At 46.7% G+C, this 16,053-nt stretch overlaps 1 protein-coding gene across 1 annotated transcript; it reads right to left on the bottom strand.

Moving 5' to 3' along the window:
• Positions 1-789: 789 nt before the first annotated feature.
• On the bottom strand, positions 790-2,046 carry LOC506868 (cationic amino acid transporter 3). Its single transcript, XM_059877249.1, has 2 exons — positions 1,289-2,046; positions 790-1,098 (listed from the first exon to the last, which is right to left on the bottom strand). The coding sequence occupies exons 1-2, from the start codon at positions 1,431-1,433 to the stop codon at positions 890-892; spliced, it is 354 nt and encodes a 117-aa protein (XP_059733232.1). The 5' UTR covers positions 1,434-2,046; the 3' UTR covers positions 790-889.
• Between the last annotated feature and the right edge of the window lie 14,007 nt (positions 2,047-16,053).

Below are 16,053 nucleotides of genomic sequence, written 5' to 3'. Positions count from 1 at the left end.
GTGACTCTATTTCTATTTTGTAAATAATTTCATTTGTACCATTTGTTTAGGATCTTCATATAAGCAATATCATATCATATTTGTCTTTCTCTGACTGATTTATTTCACTCAGTATGACAATCTCTAAGTCTATACACATTGCTGCCAATGGCATTGTTTCATTGTTTTTAATAGCCGAGCAATATTCAATTGTATATATGTACCACATCTTCTTTACCCATTCCTCTGCTGATGGACATATAAGTTGCTTCCATGTCTTGGCTATTGTGAATAAGCACTAGGGATATCTTCATCAATAGTCTGGGAGATGGAAGCTGGTGGCTGTTGATCACAGTTCTACCCTGAGCTGTATCGGATCCCATATCCAAAGTATATGACAAATCCTAGTAAAGAAATGAGATGATGAGAAGGAAAATAGGCACTCTCCTCACTTACTAATGCCCAGTAGACCTCTTATTATGGCTTCTGACAAAGTTTGGGGCAGACATAATAGGAAGAGGGTTGGGTTCAGTCAGTCAGTAGTAGTTTTTATCCCAGAAAACCACTTACCAATGGCATTAGAGATGCCAAATTGAGTCCAGGTCCAAGTGTTTATCTTTGTCATCAAGTAGACATTCATAAAGATGCTCACCAGTGGGAGGACAGGCACAGCAGGGACCTGTGGGCAAAGTCAGTCCATCCCTGAACACACCCTGGGTGTCTGAAACATGACCATACCCACATGGGTGAGAAGACTCCAGTTTGATTCCAGCTGTGTGTTCAGTGCCTACTCAGATTGAGGACCTAAAACACTTAGCATGGATCAGCAAAATATCCATTTGCTTTAGAAATTCCCCTTCTTCTCTGGTCCAGAAAAGAATGTTTAGATCTCAAAGCATGCAGACTTCATTCACTCAAGGTAGACATTTTGGGCACATAAAGTCACCTTACCCTTGAAAATAAGAGGAGAGGGGTCCTGGGGCTGCCTCCAGATGATGACCGTGACCCCAGTGATGAGCAGCAGCAGCAGCACAGCCACTGTTGTGAGCACGGGGTCTCCAGAGAACACCTGGCTGGGCCACTGGGCCAGGATCAGGCTCAGGATGAGCATCAGGAGAACTTAATGTGGAGGAGAACAATTTCAACTCCAGAAGCCAAATAGATCAAGAGCTTGGATCATATCCCTCCCGAAACCGCCCACCTCAGGAAGGGCCATCATATCTCCAAGATTCCTCAACTGATAAAATATATGCTCCCAACCTATCTTGTCAATTTCAGAATACCACCAAAGTGAGATCCTACTGCTCACCAAGCAGGAAGGCACATCCATAGACAATCTGGCCAGATTTCTGGGTGGGGATGGTGCTGGGAGGGAACCACAGACTCTTTAGAATGTTTGAGGTTCCTGCTTCAGGTTCAGAGTCCAAAGGATTTCCTTCAAGTGTAGGCTCCATCTCAGTTTCTTCCTCTGTTTTCTCATTCTTGACAAAATTTTTACCTGGGTGTTACCTTAATTAAAGATATGAAGGCAATATTAATAGCAGCTCCTACTCATGGAACATCATGCAGTCTAATTAAAATCTTTCTGGACTTCAGCCCAGCAGGACAATTATAAGGCAGTATGAAGGTAGATTTTTCCTCATCAATCCCCACGAGTCTAAAGCCCTCAGCCAACATGTAGTGAATTCTCACCTGAGGATGAGAACAGAAAATGTCCCGAGGGTATAAGCAAGCAGGACCCCAATTATCACGAGTTCAATGATATCACTGAGTTCGAAGAGTAATGCCATGACCCCTAGAATGAGGGCACGAACAAGGTGGGGAGGGAGTGAAAACCAGTATAAACATCCAGGTAAGAAATTTGACCAGAAGAAGGAGTGGGCTTTGTTTACTTACCTGCAAGAAATCCAGAAGCCGTTATGGCCATGACAGGGGTGCCTGTACGGGTGTGGATCTGGGCAAGATCCCAGAAAAGGAGCCTGTCATTCGCCATTTCACAGATCAACTGAGACATGACAAACATGGAGCCCAGGAGGCTGGAAGGCAAAAAACATGTGAGAGGATGTAGAGAATCAGTACAGAGGCATCTCTTCCCTGTCTACATGTCGTAATGCATCTTGTTCTCTTGTGTCTCAATGCCAAGGGACAGGATACCTAAGAATCTGACAGTAGACAGGGAGAAAACCATGATACTGACCTGTATAAAAGAGCAAACAGGAAGACAACAGCCATGATATATCTGGCAGGGTCCCATCCAACATGGAGAAAAGCCTGTGGCAAAGGACTGTAAGGATGAATCTGGTAGTAGGGCACCATGAGGGTGAGTGCCGCTGAAAGACCAAAATACATCAAAAAGCAGATGAAGATGGAGATCACCATGCTCACGGGGATGGAACGCTGAGGATTTCGGGCTTCCTTGCCAGCTGGGTAGAAGGAAATACTGGATCAGAAAAACATACTGGAATGAAATCAGAAAATCCTCTTTCCTTTTGCACCTCCAAAATCTGGGTTCACCTTCTACCAATTCCTATGCCCAGGGACAGCCCACACCCCTGATGGGACATGCCATGACCATGTTACCTGTAGTGACAATGACTTCAAAACCAAAATATGCGTAGAAACATAGAGCTGCTCCTTGAAGAAACCCATCAAGGCCAAAGGGCACAAACCCTCCAGAACCCAGAGGCCCCAAGCTATGGTGAGAGAAGGAATGAGGAAGAAGGTGGGTTAAGTGAGTTCAGCCACTTCTACTGGATCCTCCCTCAAGACCACAAGTCCTGGGTTCCAGGATCCCCATTATCTGGATCCACCAGCCCAGCTGTCTTTAGTCCCCATCACGTTCCCAGCTGTACCCACAGCCCTCACTTCCACCCAAGTGCATTTCTATGGCCAAGAGTACCCTCCAGTCCTATAGATGTCACTGGATCCAGACGTGTTCGATCTGTAGTCCTCTTCTGTAAGCTGCCAGTTGTGCAGGTCTCCCTTAATGAAGGCAGAGATGATCATGAAGATTGGAATAAAAACATTCATGCCTGTGAATACTTTGATAACCAGGGATGACACACGAGCTCCTGGAACCAGTACTCCTGTGGTAAAGATGGAATATGAAGCATCCAGAATAATCAAATCCATAGACACAGAAAGCAGACCCGTAGTTGCCAAGGGACTGGTGGGAAGAGGGTACCAAGGATGCTACTCAATGCCCAACAATGATTTTTCAAAACCTACAATGCACAGGACAGCCCCCCACACCAAGAATGATCCAGCCCGAATTGTCAATGGTGCCAAGGATAGAAGCCGTGTATGTCCTCCTCTCCTGCCACCTTTGTTTCTAGTCCTAACCCCCCTCATTCTGCCACCCAAGCCTTTCCCTCCCCAGCTCCTGCTCCACACCCCACTCTTCTCATCCTGTTTCTGTCCCCCCTTCTCACCAATCATCACCAGCACCAGGGCCAGAGCGACAAAGTCTGGGAACGTGGCCAGGAAAGAGGGCATATACGGAGAGAAAGTCCCCTCTAATGCCTGAGAGATGTGGTTCCCAATCAGGCTGTCAAGGCTGTAGCTCCAGACCTTAGCCACACAGGCAGTGGCTGCATGGAGGAAGAAGAAGGCATATTCATTAACAAAATTAAGTACTCCTCTACCTAGTACCATGGGATATCTTAAAAAAAAAAAAAAGACCAAATACTTAATCTCAAAGATTTTCTCTTTTTGAGGTGAAAAGAGCAGGCCCAGATAATTCACAAAGTAGGTCAACTACTCAGTATGCTAGGAGGAAATAAATATTATGCGAGGAAAGAACACAGTGAAATAGGAACAGAGGAACTACGAGATGAGGGTTGAAAATTCAAACATAGGGGTAAACGAAAATCCTACAAGGACAACTGACCAAAGATTTCAATCTGTTGAGGGGATGAGCCTGGGGGATATGCCTCTCTCTTATCCAGGGAACTCCCTACATTTCCCTGTCCTTTGGGTTCTTGGTCCATCATTTAAGGCAAACAGGACAGAGCTGAGTAGAATGACATTGTGGGGTTTTCCTGCCATCATTACGCACTTCACTTCTGCAGGTTCAATAACTAAGTGCTCATGAAAGAGTGAAGACCCCAATCCTGTCACCCAGTTTCCAGATCTTAAGCCCAACATTTTCCCACTCCCCATCCTCTTACCAATAAATAAGGTCAGAATGAGGTTCCAGCCAGTGATGAAGGCATACAGTTGTCCCATGGTGACATAGCTGTAGAAATACACAGAACCAGAACGTGATACCTGGACCCATAATTCGGCATAGCAGAGCCCAGACAACAGACAAGACAGGGCAGCCACCAGGAAGGAGATGATAATAGCTGGTCCAGCTATGTATTTGGCCACTGCACCAGCCACAATGTAAATGCCAGCTCCCAGGCTTCTGCCCACACCCAAGATGACCAGGTCTAGAACATCCAGATAAGTTGTGGGACTCTCAGGCTCCGCTATGGGCTCCAGCAGCCGCCTTTGGACCAACTTCCGACCAAACTGGTGAACATACTGATACAGCAGCCTCGACATAGCTGAGGAGGCTCAGACCTGCTGAGAAAGAAAGACACAAAGTCATCTAGAATGTCCATCCCTCCCTTGGCCCTGGGAGTCCAATTCCATGAAGCAATGGGGTGATGAGGGGCAGGTGATACAAGGACACATGGGGCAAGTTCTGCATCTCTGAGTTTGGTTTCTTCAAACATAAATAGGATTTTTCACATGTTTCAGTTATTGGAAAGTTTGCTTGAAGAGAAGTGAGGGGGAGCAAAATCCATTTCCCCAAAATATGCCACTTTGGCTCATGGATTTTGGGCTAAAGGCAATTTAGACACAGCAGACAAAGGAGGATTTCCTTGCCTCTCCCTTAACTGATTGAAATATTAATAATTCAGATGGGGGAGGTCTATACTAGGAAGAAAGCTATCACCAGATAAGTTTTCATCTCAGAAAGACTTGTCTGCACATTTGTTCACCAAGCATTTGCTCGTCCCATCTTCCTTGCATTGTCTTCCTTCCCCTCAAAGCCCCAGATCCCTACCCTCTTCTCCTTAGCTCAGAGTAGCCTCTGAGCCAGAACTGTCTAACTGTCTTGAGCCTCAGGGTTTTCATGGGGCTCCCAAACATAACAAACTAAATCTGTTAATCTGTCTCATGTCAATATAATTATTAGACCAGCCAAAGAATCTAAAAAGTAGAATGGTGGTTTTCCAGGGGCTGTGATGAAGGAGGAATTGGGAGTTATCATTAAATACAGACACAGTTTCAGTCTTACAAGATGAAAAGAATTCTGGAGATTGGTTGCAGAGCAATGTAAATATACCTAATTTTAGTGAACTATACACTTAAAGATGGTTAAGGCGGTCAGTTCTGTTATGTGTATTTTGCCAGTATTTCTAAAATTGCTCCCAATGATAAATAATAGAGCTGACTTCACAGTTGCTGGATATAGAAAACTCAAAAGCGATTTAATATAAATCACCAAACAAGCTTCCCTGATGAATACCGAAATCCACAGATGCTCTAATTCCTTATAGTTGCCCCGTAATACAGATGAGGAACCCACAGATACAGAGGGCAGACAATGTAGTGAAGACTGAAATCAGTGGTCCACATGTCATATCCACTATATAAGGGTAATTATTGGTTGTGTGTGTTAGTCACTCAGTTGAGTTCGATTCTCTGCGACCCCGTGGACTGTAGCCCTCCAGGCTCCTCTATCCATGGAATTCTCCAGGCAAGAATACTGGAGTAGGTTGCCATTCCCTTCTCCAGAATATCTTCCCAACCCGGGGATAAAACCCAGGGCTCCCACATTACAGGCAGTTTCTTTACCATCTGAGCTATCAGGGAAGTCCAATTGTTGGTTGTACATGAGTCAAATATAGTCCTATATCGTCAGGACATTGATCCAATCACCCCTCTCCCCCACACACCTCTTCTCACACAGACTCATATATCCCAGCTCCTGTTTTCATCTAGAAAACAGGTCTCTCCACCCTCAAGTTGGAGCCAGGCTGACCCTCTGCACTCTGGGGTTGCAGAGGTCTCTTTGGGAGGATGTGAACTCAGCACCCAGTCTCCTAAAGAAGAGGGTGACCCAAGACTTACTGGATCCTTGGAGCAGAGCCTGGAGCACTGGGTCAGTCAGCGATCCTGAGGTTAAGCCGTGTGGGGCTAGAGCTGAGACATCTCCAAGAACCAAAGCAGGGAGTCCTGAGCACAGAAGACAGTCCTCACCCCTGGGTTGTTGGGGTGGAGATGGGGCTGGGCGGGCGGGGAGCATCTGCTGTGTGGCTATCAGCCCTGACTCTTCTGTGGTTACCCTCAGGGACTAGTTCCAAGATGATTTTTGTTGCAGTATAATATTCATAAAGTAAATTTACTATTTTAACCATCTTTAAGTGTCCAGTTCAATCACGTTAAGTACATTCACATTTTGTCCAACCAAACTCCAGGACTTTTTTTCATCTGGCAAAACCTAAACTCTGCACCCATTCATCAACAATTCCCCCTTTCTCCTTTCCCAGTTCCTGGCAATCACTCTTCTGCTCTCTGTCTCTGTGAAACTGACCACTCCAGTGGAATCACAGAATATTTACTTAAGTGGAATCACAGAATATTTGTTAGTGTTTCCTGTCAGGCTTATATCACTTAGTAAAATGTCCACAAGGTTCCTCATGTTGTAGCATGTGTTAGAATTCCCTTCCTTTGTAATGATAAATAATACTCTATTATTGGCACATATCACACTTGACTTACCCTTTCTTGGTTAATGGGCATTTGGCTTGCTTTCATGCTTTAGTTATTGTGAATAATGCTGCAGTGAACAGGTGTTTACAAATATATCTTCCAGAATGTGCTTTAAATTCTTTTGGATATATTTTCAGAAGTAGAATTTCTGGATCATGGGGTTCTAAGATGTTTATATGTTCATGATGGAGAAAATGTTCACGTATTGAGGAATGAGGAAGTCATTTTGGCTTATCCATGGTTCATCCTGAACTGTGTGTGAGCTAAGACAGCTTGTCCAACCCTCGCAGCTCATCTGCTTTAACCACTGAGGTAAAGAGAGTCTGTTTTGGAGATAAGGATGAGTAACTCCCTTCTCATGGCGTCCCTGTTAACGCTCCCTGAAAGATAAGGCTCCCTTCCCAGACAGCAGGGAGCTGTTGCCTCGCTGTCTCTGTACTAAGTCTGTCTCTTTTGAAACCTTGAAGGAATGCACCCTGTCGTGTTGATGCGTGCGCTTTGTTTGGATGAGGTGTAAGACTGTGCTGGAAACCGGGCTTCAATGGAGCAGCTTCCCAGAGCTATAGGGACACTGTCTCCCTTGCTGTAGTCCTCAGTTTGGCTCAGATAAAACTCTTTCCTTTTCCTATTACAGATAGTTTATTGATTATTTCTGGGGACACTTGAATTCATTTGATCATCAGGGACCCTGAGAAGTGTGGGCTGTGAGACTCAGGACCCCACTTCACCCTGCTCCTTCCCAGGCCTCTTCTGCGACTCCAGTCCCCACAGTCTGCACGTGACCTGACACACTCCAGTGTGGGGGACCCCAAGCCTAGCTGTGCCTGAATCAAGAGAAGGGGAGTTTAAAATCTCTGATGTTAATTCTAGCAACGAAAGCATTTTTTTCATCACTTCTGCTGCAGCAACAAAAGCCTTTAACAAGCATCATGCTTGAGTCCAGCCTTGCCCAAAGGGATGGAAGAGGATGAAATGGAATGCAACTTAGTCCTCTTCTTCAAGCAGCTCTGTTTGCTGGGAGAGATGAGTACGGAGGCAGAAGAGAAAGAGGAGGTAAGAGGTAAGGATGACTACTTCACTACACTAGGCACAACCATGTCCCCAGCAAATGTATCCTAAATTACATGACACATGCACATTTAATAAATGAAGCTTATTCATTGTCTATTGGAACTTCAGATTTACCTTGCCCCCCTGCATTTTACTTGGCTACCCTAAACTGGTTGCCACAGTAGATAAATGATAAGGGGAGCAAAAATTTACTTTGGCTCAGGACCTCCCTGGCAGTCCTGTGGTTAAAACTGTGTACTTCCACTGCAGGGGGCATGGGTTAAACACACACACACACACACACACATATATATAAAGTTTAACTTTATATAGATGTCCTAAATCAATCAGATGCAGTTTTCTTTTTTTATTTATTTTTTAACAGTAGAATCCTCTTTCAAAAATGTAATTAATTTATTTATTTATTTTTGAGGGCAGTGGAGTCTCATTGCTGCACACGGGCTTTCTCTAAGTTGTGATGAGCAGGGGCTAAGTCCCTGTCCAATGCTTTGCACCCCCATGGACTGTAGCCCACCAGGCCCTTCTGTCCATGGGATATCCAGACAAGAATACTGGAATGAGTTGCCATTTCCTCCTCCTGGGGGTCTTCCCAACTCAAGGATGGAACCCAGGTCTCCTGCATTGGCAGACAGGTTCTTTACCACTGAGTCACCAGGAAGGACCTTTTGGGAGGGGGGTTGTGACTATAAGGGACACAAGGTGCTGTTCCTACTCTGCATCTTGATCTGGGTGCTCGTTGCAACTGTATACTCTATTTGAGAAAACACAGCAATGCAAAAAAACCGGTAATGACACATGCACTTCTGAAAAAGTATATGGCATTACCATTCATAAACATAAGCAAACAGATAAATAAATAGCTGTGAAATGCAAAACCCCAGTCCTCTATATTACTTTTTCTGATTCCAATCTATATGAACTCACTCGATAGACAATAAAAGCCCTTCAAGTAACAGGTCTCACCCCTCAATGGATTAACAAAGTATTTAATCAGTAAATAACAGGTTTGGGGACGGCCCTGGTGGTCCAGTGGCTAAGACCCCAGCTCCCAATGCAGGGGGTCTGGGTTCAATCCCTAGATAGGGAACTAGACTTCATCGGCATGCAGCAACAGACACAGCAGTCAAATAAAGAAGTAAATAACAGGGTTTGTGGGAGACAAGAGGAAAAACTTTCTTACAGTTGTATTTATTTATTTGGCTGCCGTGGGTCTCTGTTCCTGCATGCAGGCTTTCTCTAGTTGTGGAGAGCAGGTGCTACTCTTTGTTGCATGTCCAGGCTTTTCATTGTGGTGGCTTCTTTTATTGCCAAGCATGGCCTCTAGGGTACTCAAGTTCAGTAGTTGTGGGACAAGGGCTTAGTTGCTCCCAGGCATGTGGGTTCTTCTCGGACCAGGGATGGAACCTGCCTCTCCAGCATTGGCAGGTGGATTCTAATTCACTGGGTCACCAGGGAAGTCCTGGAAAATTCTGATGAAATATTTCTTCCACTACATACAGATAATAGCGAGCATCCAGGAGGGTGTTTATGACCAGCCGAGCCCTGTTCTAAGTTTTCCTTCATTTCCTCTTCACGACTCCCCCATGGGATGGGTACTCTTCCCATCCCTGCATTACTGAGGAGACGCCAAAGAGGCTAAGCCCTAGAGAGTCAGAACCAAACCAGGAGCTCGGCCCGCAGGCTACACACGGAACCAGCAGAGCGGACCCCCTCGGAGCGGGGCCGGGGGTGGGGCTGGTTCATGCTCCTGGGGGTCACTAGCTCCTCCCCTTCGCGGTGCTCCTTATCACTTAGGCGCTGACCCTTCTGGAAAACCTGCTCATCATCACCTTGACCCTGGCCGACTGCCGCCAGGCCATCCCCCAGGGACTCCTTCCTGCGGCCCTTCTCGCTGCTGGAGGTGGGCTTCACCTCAGCCGTGACCCCACAGCTGCTGGCCCACCGCCTCATGGGACGTGGGACTGTCCCCGGAGCAGGATGCTTCGCCCAGACGGGGCTCGACTTCACCCTGGGCCCCGCAGAGCCCCTGCTGTGGCTGGGATGTCCGCTGACCGCTGCCTGGCCACGCCGCCCGGGTGGTACCCAGCGCCCCACACGCATGCGCGTCTGCCAGGTCCTCGGACCCGGCGGCTGGGCGGGCTGCCTCCTCTTCTTCACTGGGCCCCTCGCCTGGATGTCCTCTCCCCGTCTGTGGCCCCAGCATCCTGGACCACTCCCTCTGCAACAGCACGCCCTTGCTGGAGCAGGTGTGCATGGCCACCCGACCCCTGCCGCTGGCATCCTTCCTGTGGCCGTGTGCACCCTGGCAGGCCCCGCGGTAGGGCCCGGCATGTCCTACGGCTCTGCATCATTGGCTCAGGCCTGCACCTGCCTTCCTCGAGGGGACTCCTTCTCCACCCACTCTTCCCACATCCTGGTGGTCTCCCTTACCTCCGCGAGCTGCTCAGCCTCCCCCGCCCCGCCCCTTCTCTGTGTACCTGAGCCCCAGGCAGACCACGTGGCTTGAGCTATAAAAAGGAGGGACTTTCTGCCACGCGATCATGTTGACCCTGGTGAACCCCGTCATCTGCTGCCTGAGGAATGAGCTGGTCCAGAAAGTTAGCAGGAATTTGCTGATCAAGGAGGCTGAGGTTTTCTCCCAAGAAACTCAGAGCCTAAGGCTTCCAGAGGGGCTGCTCGGTATTTAATCCATTTCTTTTTTTTTTTTTCAGTGAAGGCCTTGGAGAAAAAGTTTCCTAGTGGGAAAGCTGATGGTGGTTATTTCTGCATTGTAGCAGAATAGAAGATGAAATGGATTGCTCCTCTGCTCAGAAAGCACAGTCATTTGGCAGTAACCATGGAGACTGGACATGAGTTTGAGTAAGCTGCAGGAGTTGGTGATGGACAGGAAAGTCTGGGGTGCTGCAGTCCATGGGGTTGCAAAGAGTTGGACACGACTGAGCCTCTGAACTGAACTGATGGAGACTGCTAGTCATTCTGCTTATCCAGTCTTCAGGTTAGTAACAGAAGACTTTGAATTTTATCCAGACACATAATGTCCAGTAACATTTCCCATCCTTCCTGCAGCTCTTTTGCTCTCATGACTGAGTCTTAGAGGATGGGGTATACATGGAATGATCTGTGTGTTTCATGAACTGTGATTTCATAAGAAAATTGCCTTCTCTCCATTTTTTTCCCCTCCCATCTTCCTGCTGCCTGGGGAATGTGATCTCTGTGGAAGGACAAAAGGTGGAAGCAGCTGTCGAGAGTAGAGACCCCATCGAGCTCCCCAGATGGCTGGATGGTAAAGAATCCAGCTGCCAAAGCAGGAGACATGGGTTCGATCCCTAGATTGGGAAGATGCTGTGGAGGAGGAAATGGCTACCCGCTCCAGTATTCTTGCCTGGAAAATCCCATGGACAGAGGAGCCCGGTGGGCCATAGCCCAGAGGATTGCAGAGTCGGAAACAATTTAGCCACCAAACACCACACACCGCATCACTCTGGGTCCCTAGATGAGCGTGCGGAACAGCGCCGCCTGCTGGCCTTGCATCAACCGCAGACATCCTCTGTAAGAGAAAAGGAAAGTCTATCTTATCTCACCGCGAGGATTCTTGGTTACATCAGCTTACCATAAACTTCCCTGGTAATACAGCTATAAAAGAAAATTCTCAGAGTAAAACCCGGGCTGGAGAAGCCAAGATAAAGGGACAGAACCTGGCATTCCCTGGCCGTCCGGTGGTTAGGACTCTTTTTTCACCGCTGGTGGGTGTGGGTTCAACCCCTGGGCATGGGACTAAGATCCCACAGGCTGCACGGCCAAGGGAAAAAAAAGAAAGGAAGGAAGAAAAAGGTGGAAGAGAGAACTGCTGCGGAAGTAAAAAAGGTGTGCACTGGGGTGGAGAGGGTGTTCCAGTACAAATCAGGCTGGGCTCCAGGGACCACACTTGTTCAGGAATCCAGAAACCAGAGAGGAGGTGGGAGTTCTCCATTGCCTCCCTCCCTGTCCCCTCTCAGGTCTCACCTGTTCCCTCTGGAATAAACTTAGCTTTGTCAGTCTTACAGGTCTGTTCCTGGTGGTCGTAGGCTAATTGGGCAAGAGCAATACATATCAATAGCTGCAAAGCACTCTGTGTGCCCTGAAGGATAAGTCCAAGATCCTAGGAGAGCTTCTAAAGAGAGACATGAGCTGGTCTGTGATATTAAGAACCTGACAAATTTTCTTTAAGTACCACCCATTTTTGCTCTATGTTAATTTTTCAAATACATTTTATTTTTAAATTTATTTTTGGCTGTGCTGGGTCTTCATTGCTTTGGGGGCTACTGTCTAGTTGTGGTACGTGGCTTCTCATTGCAGTAGCTTCTCTTGTTGCAGAGCACGGGCTCTAGGGAGTGTGGGCTTCAGTAGCAACGGCCTGTGGGCTCAGGAGTTGCAACTCCCAGGCTCTCGAGCACAGACTCAGTAGTTGTGGCCCATGGGCTTATGTACTTCTCCACATGTGGGCTTTTCCCAGACCAGAGACTAAACCCATGTCTCCAGCACTGGCAGGTAGATTCCTTACCACTGAGCCACTAGGGAAGCCCTCTCAATGTTCATTTTCAATATCATCAGCAACAGGAACAGCAACAGGGCAGGAACAGTGGGAGCCTCTGGGGCAATGATCTGTTAATATCTGACTGTACCTCAAACCCACTGAGGGAGGGACCAGTCAGGCTGGGAGCTTCCTGCCAGGGTCTGTGGTCAGAGAGTGAGGACAGGGCTGAGGAAGTTGCACAACCTCGAGGGGCACAGGAGGCATGACTGGGACCTGTTGACAGCGGGGCCCTGGGCAGTGGGAGGACTGACACTGTGACAGCTTTGGGGAGCTGTGTGATGTCTGCAGGTCACTTCACTGCTTTGGCCTCTTTCAAATTGGAGCAGTAGTCTGCCGGGTTGATAAGTGCTTCCAGCTGCTAAGGGTTTAAAAGCTTGAACTATGGAGCCAGACTGACTTGAATTTGAAGGTCATCTATTTTCTAGCCCTGCTGTACAGGTCACATTCTCTGGGCCTCCCTCGGAGCCTCAGTTTCCCCATCTGTAAGCTGGGAGTGATGGTTTCTCTTTTTGGTCACTTGGTTATGAGCTGGGGATGCTGGTGGTGATGAGCATGTTTGGGCAGGGGGGAGGGGAGCGGTTAGAGCTTGATGTTTTATGTGACAACAAAGGGGGTGACAGAGGATGAGATGGCTGGATGGCATCATTGACTCAATGGACATGATTTGAGCAAACTCCGGGAGATAGTGAAGGACAGGGAAGCCTGTCTTGCTACAGTCCATGGACTCAAAAAGAGTCGGATGTGACTTAGCAACCGAACAACAAGGGTTTATGTAAGCCACCATTGTGATAGCCCATGGAGCAGCCTGTAGTCTCATTCAGTTGCTAAGAACTCAGCATTTTGTCACATCTCATGTAAAACAAGTCCAGCTTACAATGCGTTAGTGAGTAACGTAGATTATACCGATGATGGAGCTGAATGGGGGCAGAGAGAGTTTTCATCATACCGCATAGAGTAAGACAATTAAAAATTCCCTTTAATCACTGGGACTTACCTGGTGGTCCAGTGGTTAAGAATCTGCCTTACAATGCAGCGGACATGGGTTCAATCCCTGGGAATTTAAGATCCCACATGCCGAGGAGCAACTAAACCCTCATGCCAAAAATAGCCTGAGTACCACAACTAGTGAGTCTGTACATCACAATGAAACGAAGATCCTATGTGTCCCCAGCTAAGACCCAACACAGCCAAATTAAAAAAAAAAAAAAAAAAACTTCTTAAAGAAAAAGCAAGGATATGTCTAAAAAAACTAGGATATGTCTCTCCTACATGAGGGAATTTAGATTTACAGTCAACATGAAAATCGTGTCTCAGACTTCTGCCAGAGATTCTTCAGTATACTTTATCCAGCTTATGTTCAGAAGCTCAGTCCTGTCTGATTCTTTGCGAACCTGTGGACTGTCACTCACCAGTATCCTCTGCCCATGGGCTTCTCCAGGCAAGAATACTCGAGTGGCTTGCCATTTCCTCCTCCAGGGGATCTTCCTGACCCCGGGATCAAACCTGTGTCTCCAGCATTGTCAGGCAGATTCTTTACTGCTGAGCCACCTGGGAAACCCCAAATTTCTTAACCTCCTTACATTTCTTTCCACTTATTAACACACTAGGATACTTATAAATAAAGATATGGCATTGCTGGGACTTCCCTGGAGGGTCAGAGGTTAAGACTGAGCTGCTTGGGGCACAGGTTCCATGCCTGGGCAGGGAACTAAAATCTCACATGTCAAAAAAGAGAGAAAGAGACAGAGATGTCATTGTCTACAATCAGAAAATCACATCTTCTTAGTGAGAGGGAAAAGTCTCAAGAAGTATTTTATGTGTTTCCTGAATTGGCTTAAAAAAAAAAAAAAAACATTGTCCCTCCTTATCTATAGAAGCAGAAGTTGAAGTCATGCACTGGAATGGCTCTTTTCCTGTGTTTCCAGAAACAGTGCTGAGCCCCAGAAGGCCCCAAAATTGCCAAGTCTCTTCCTTCCCATGAGAAAGAAGGGTTTTCTTGAAAGAGTATTAGGAAACAGGTTAGTGATTCAGCTTCCCTCCCCTCTGAATTCCTAGAACTATGTTTTTCCCTCCTGGGAAAGGAGGGGAAGAGGTAAGGTAATGAGAGCGTCATCGGGGAAGCCCAGGTCTAACCCTTAGAGGGTGCAGACTAGCACCAACTTCTTTCTCACTCCCTGCCTAAGAACTCGTGTGACTCACCCCTGAATTCCTCGAATGCATTCCCTGTCTCAGGTCAGAGCCTGCACCATGGCTCCAGGCTGCCTTCTTTGGTTCATTGTCCATTATCACCCTGAGATATCTTCCCTGGTGCAGGTCTGACTGCATCCCTCCCATACTCAAAACCATTCCATATCGTACGAAGGAATATTGTTGCAGTTTAGTTAACAACTCGTATCCGACTCCATTGCAACCCCATGGACCGCAGTCCACCAGGCTCCTCTGTCCATGGGATTTTTCACCACTGAGTCCCCAGGGAAGTCCCACAAAAGAATATTATTCAGCCATAAAAAGGAATGAAGTGTTAGTCGCTCAGTCATGTCCAACTTTTTGCAATCCCATGGAATGTAGCCCACCAGGCTCCTCTACCCATGGGATTCTCCAGGCAGGAATACTGGAGTGAGTCGCTATTTCCTTCTCCCAGGGATCTTCCTGACCCAGGGATCGAAAGGTCTCCCACATCGTGGGCAGATTCTTTGCCATCTGAGCCGCCAGGGAAGCCCCTCCCCCAAAAAAGGAATGAAGTACTGATATATACTATTACATGCTGAACCTTGAAAACAAATATATAATATTGCCCATGTGTGGAATTTAGAAAAATGGTACAGATGAACTTATTTGCAAAGCAGAAACAGATGTAGAGAACAAATGTATGAATGCCAAGGGGAAAGTAGGGATGAACTGGGAGATTGGGATTGACATCCATGCCCAGTAGAGAACAGTGAGAACCTACTGTATACCACAGGGGACTCCGCTCAGTGCTCCGCAGTGATCTACATGGGAAGGGAATCCAGAAAAGAGGGGGTCTGTGTACATGTATGGCTGATCTATTTTGCTGTATAGCAAAAGCTAACACAACACTGTAAAGAATTTTATTCCAGTAAAATTAATAAAAAGAAAGAAATGTAGACCCTCACACCCACTAAAATAGAATTTTTATTTCAATAAGGTCTCCTGGTGATGCACATTAGGGTTTGAGAATCCCTGCCTGGAAACATGATTTTGCAATTGTAACCAGAAATGTTCACTAACCCCAGTTCCATTCCTTAACTACTAAAAAAAATTTTTGAAGCATTGTTGATTTACAGTATTGTGTTAATTTTAGGTATACAGCAATGTGATTCAGTCATATAATATATATATATATGTATATTATTCTATTTCACTATAGTTTATTACATGAAAAGCCATATTGTTTATATATGAATCCAACTTTATTCTGAGTCCAGAAAACTTGACTGGCCCTCACGAATGCCTCCCCTTTCCACCAAGCACAGGGGTCCTGTCTTTCCTTCTAGAAGCATTGGCAGTTGAAGAGGCAGACTTCCAGTGTAGATGGTGGTTGAGGAAAGAAGGAAGTGAGAACAGGACGATTAAAGCACGTCACAAGTAAGCGTCACAGCCAAACGGCTCATCTCTGAAATTCCCAGTTTACATAGACTATG

This window comes from Bos taurus, chromosome 18, assembly GCF_002263795.3.
Source record: "Bos taurus isolate L1 Dominette 01449 registration number 42190680 breed Hereford chromosome 18, ARS-UCD2.0, whole genome shotgun sequence".
NCBI classification, from domain to species: domain Eukaryota; kingdom Metazoa; phylum Chordata; class Mammalia; order Artiodactyla; family Bovidae; genus Bos; species Bos taurus.
Note: the sequence above shows the minus strand (reverse complement) of the source record. Positions and strands in the feature narration are given on the sequence as shown.

Coding starts and splice junctions, on each gene's coding strand:
- LOC506868 (XM_059877249.1), bottom strand. CDS start 1,433: ATGGAGCCTACACTTGAAGGAAATCCTTTGGACTCTGAACCTGAAGCA. Junction 1,099..1,288: donor TGGATGTGCCTTCCTGCTTG/GTGAGCAGTAGG, acceptor CTCCACATTAAG/TTCTCCTGATGCTCATCCTG.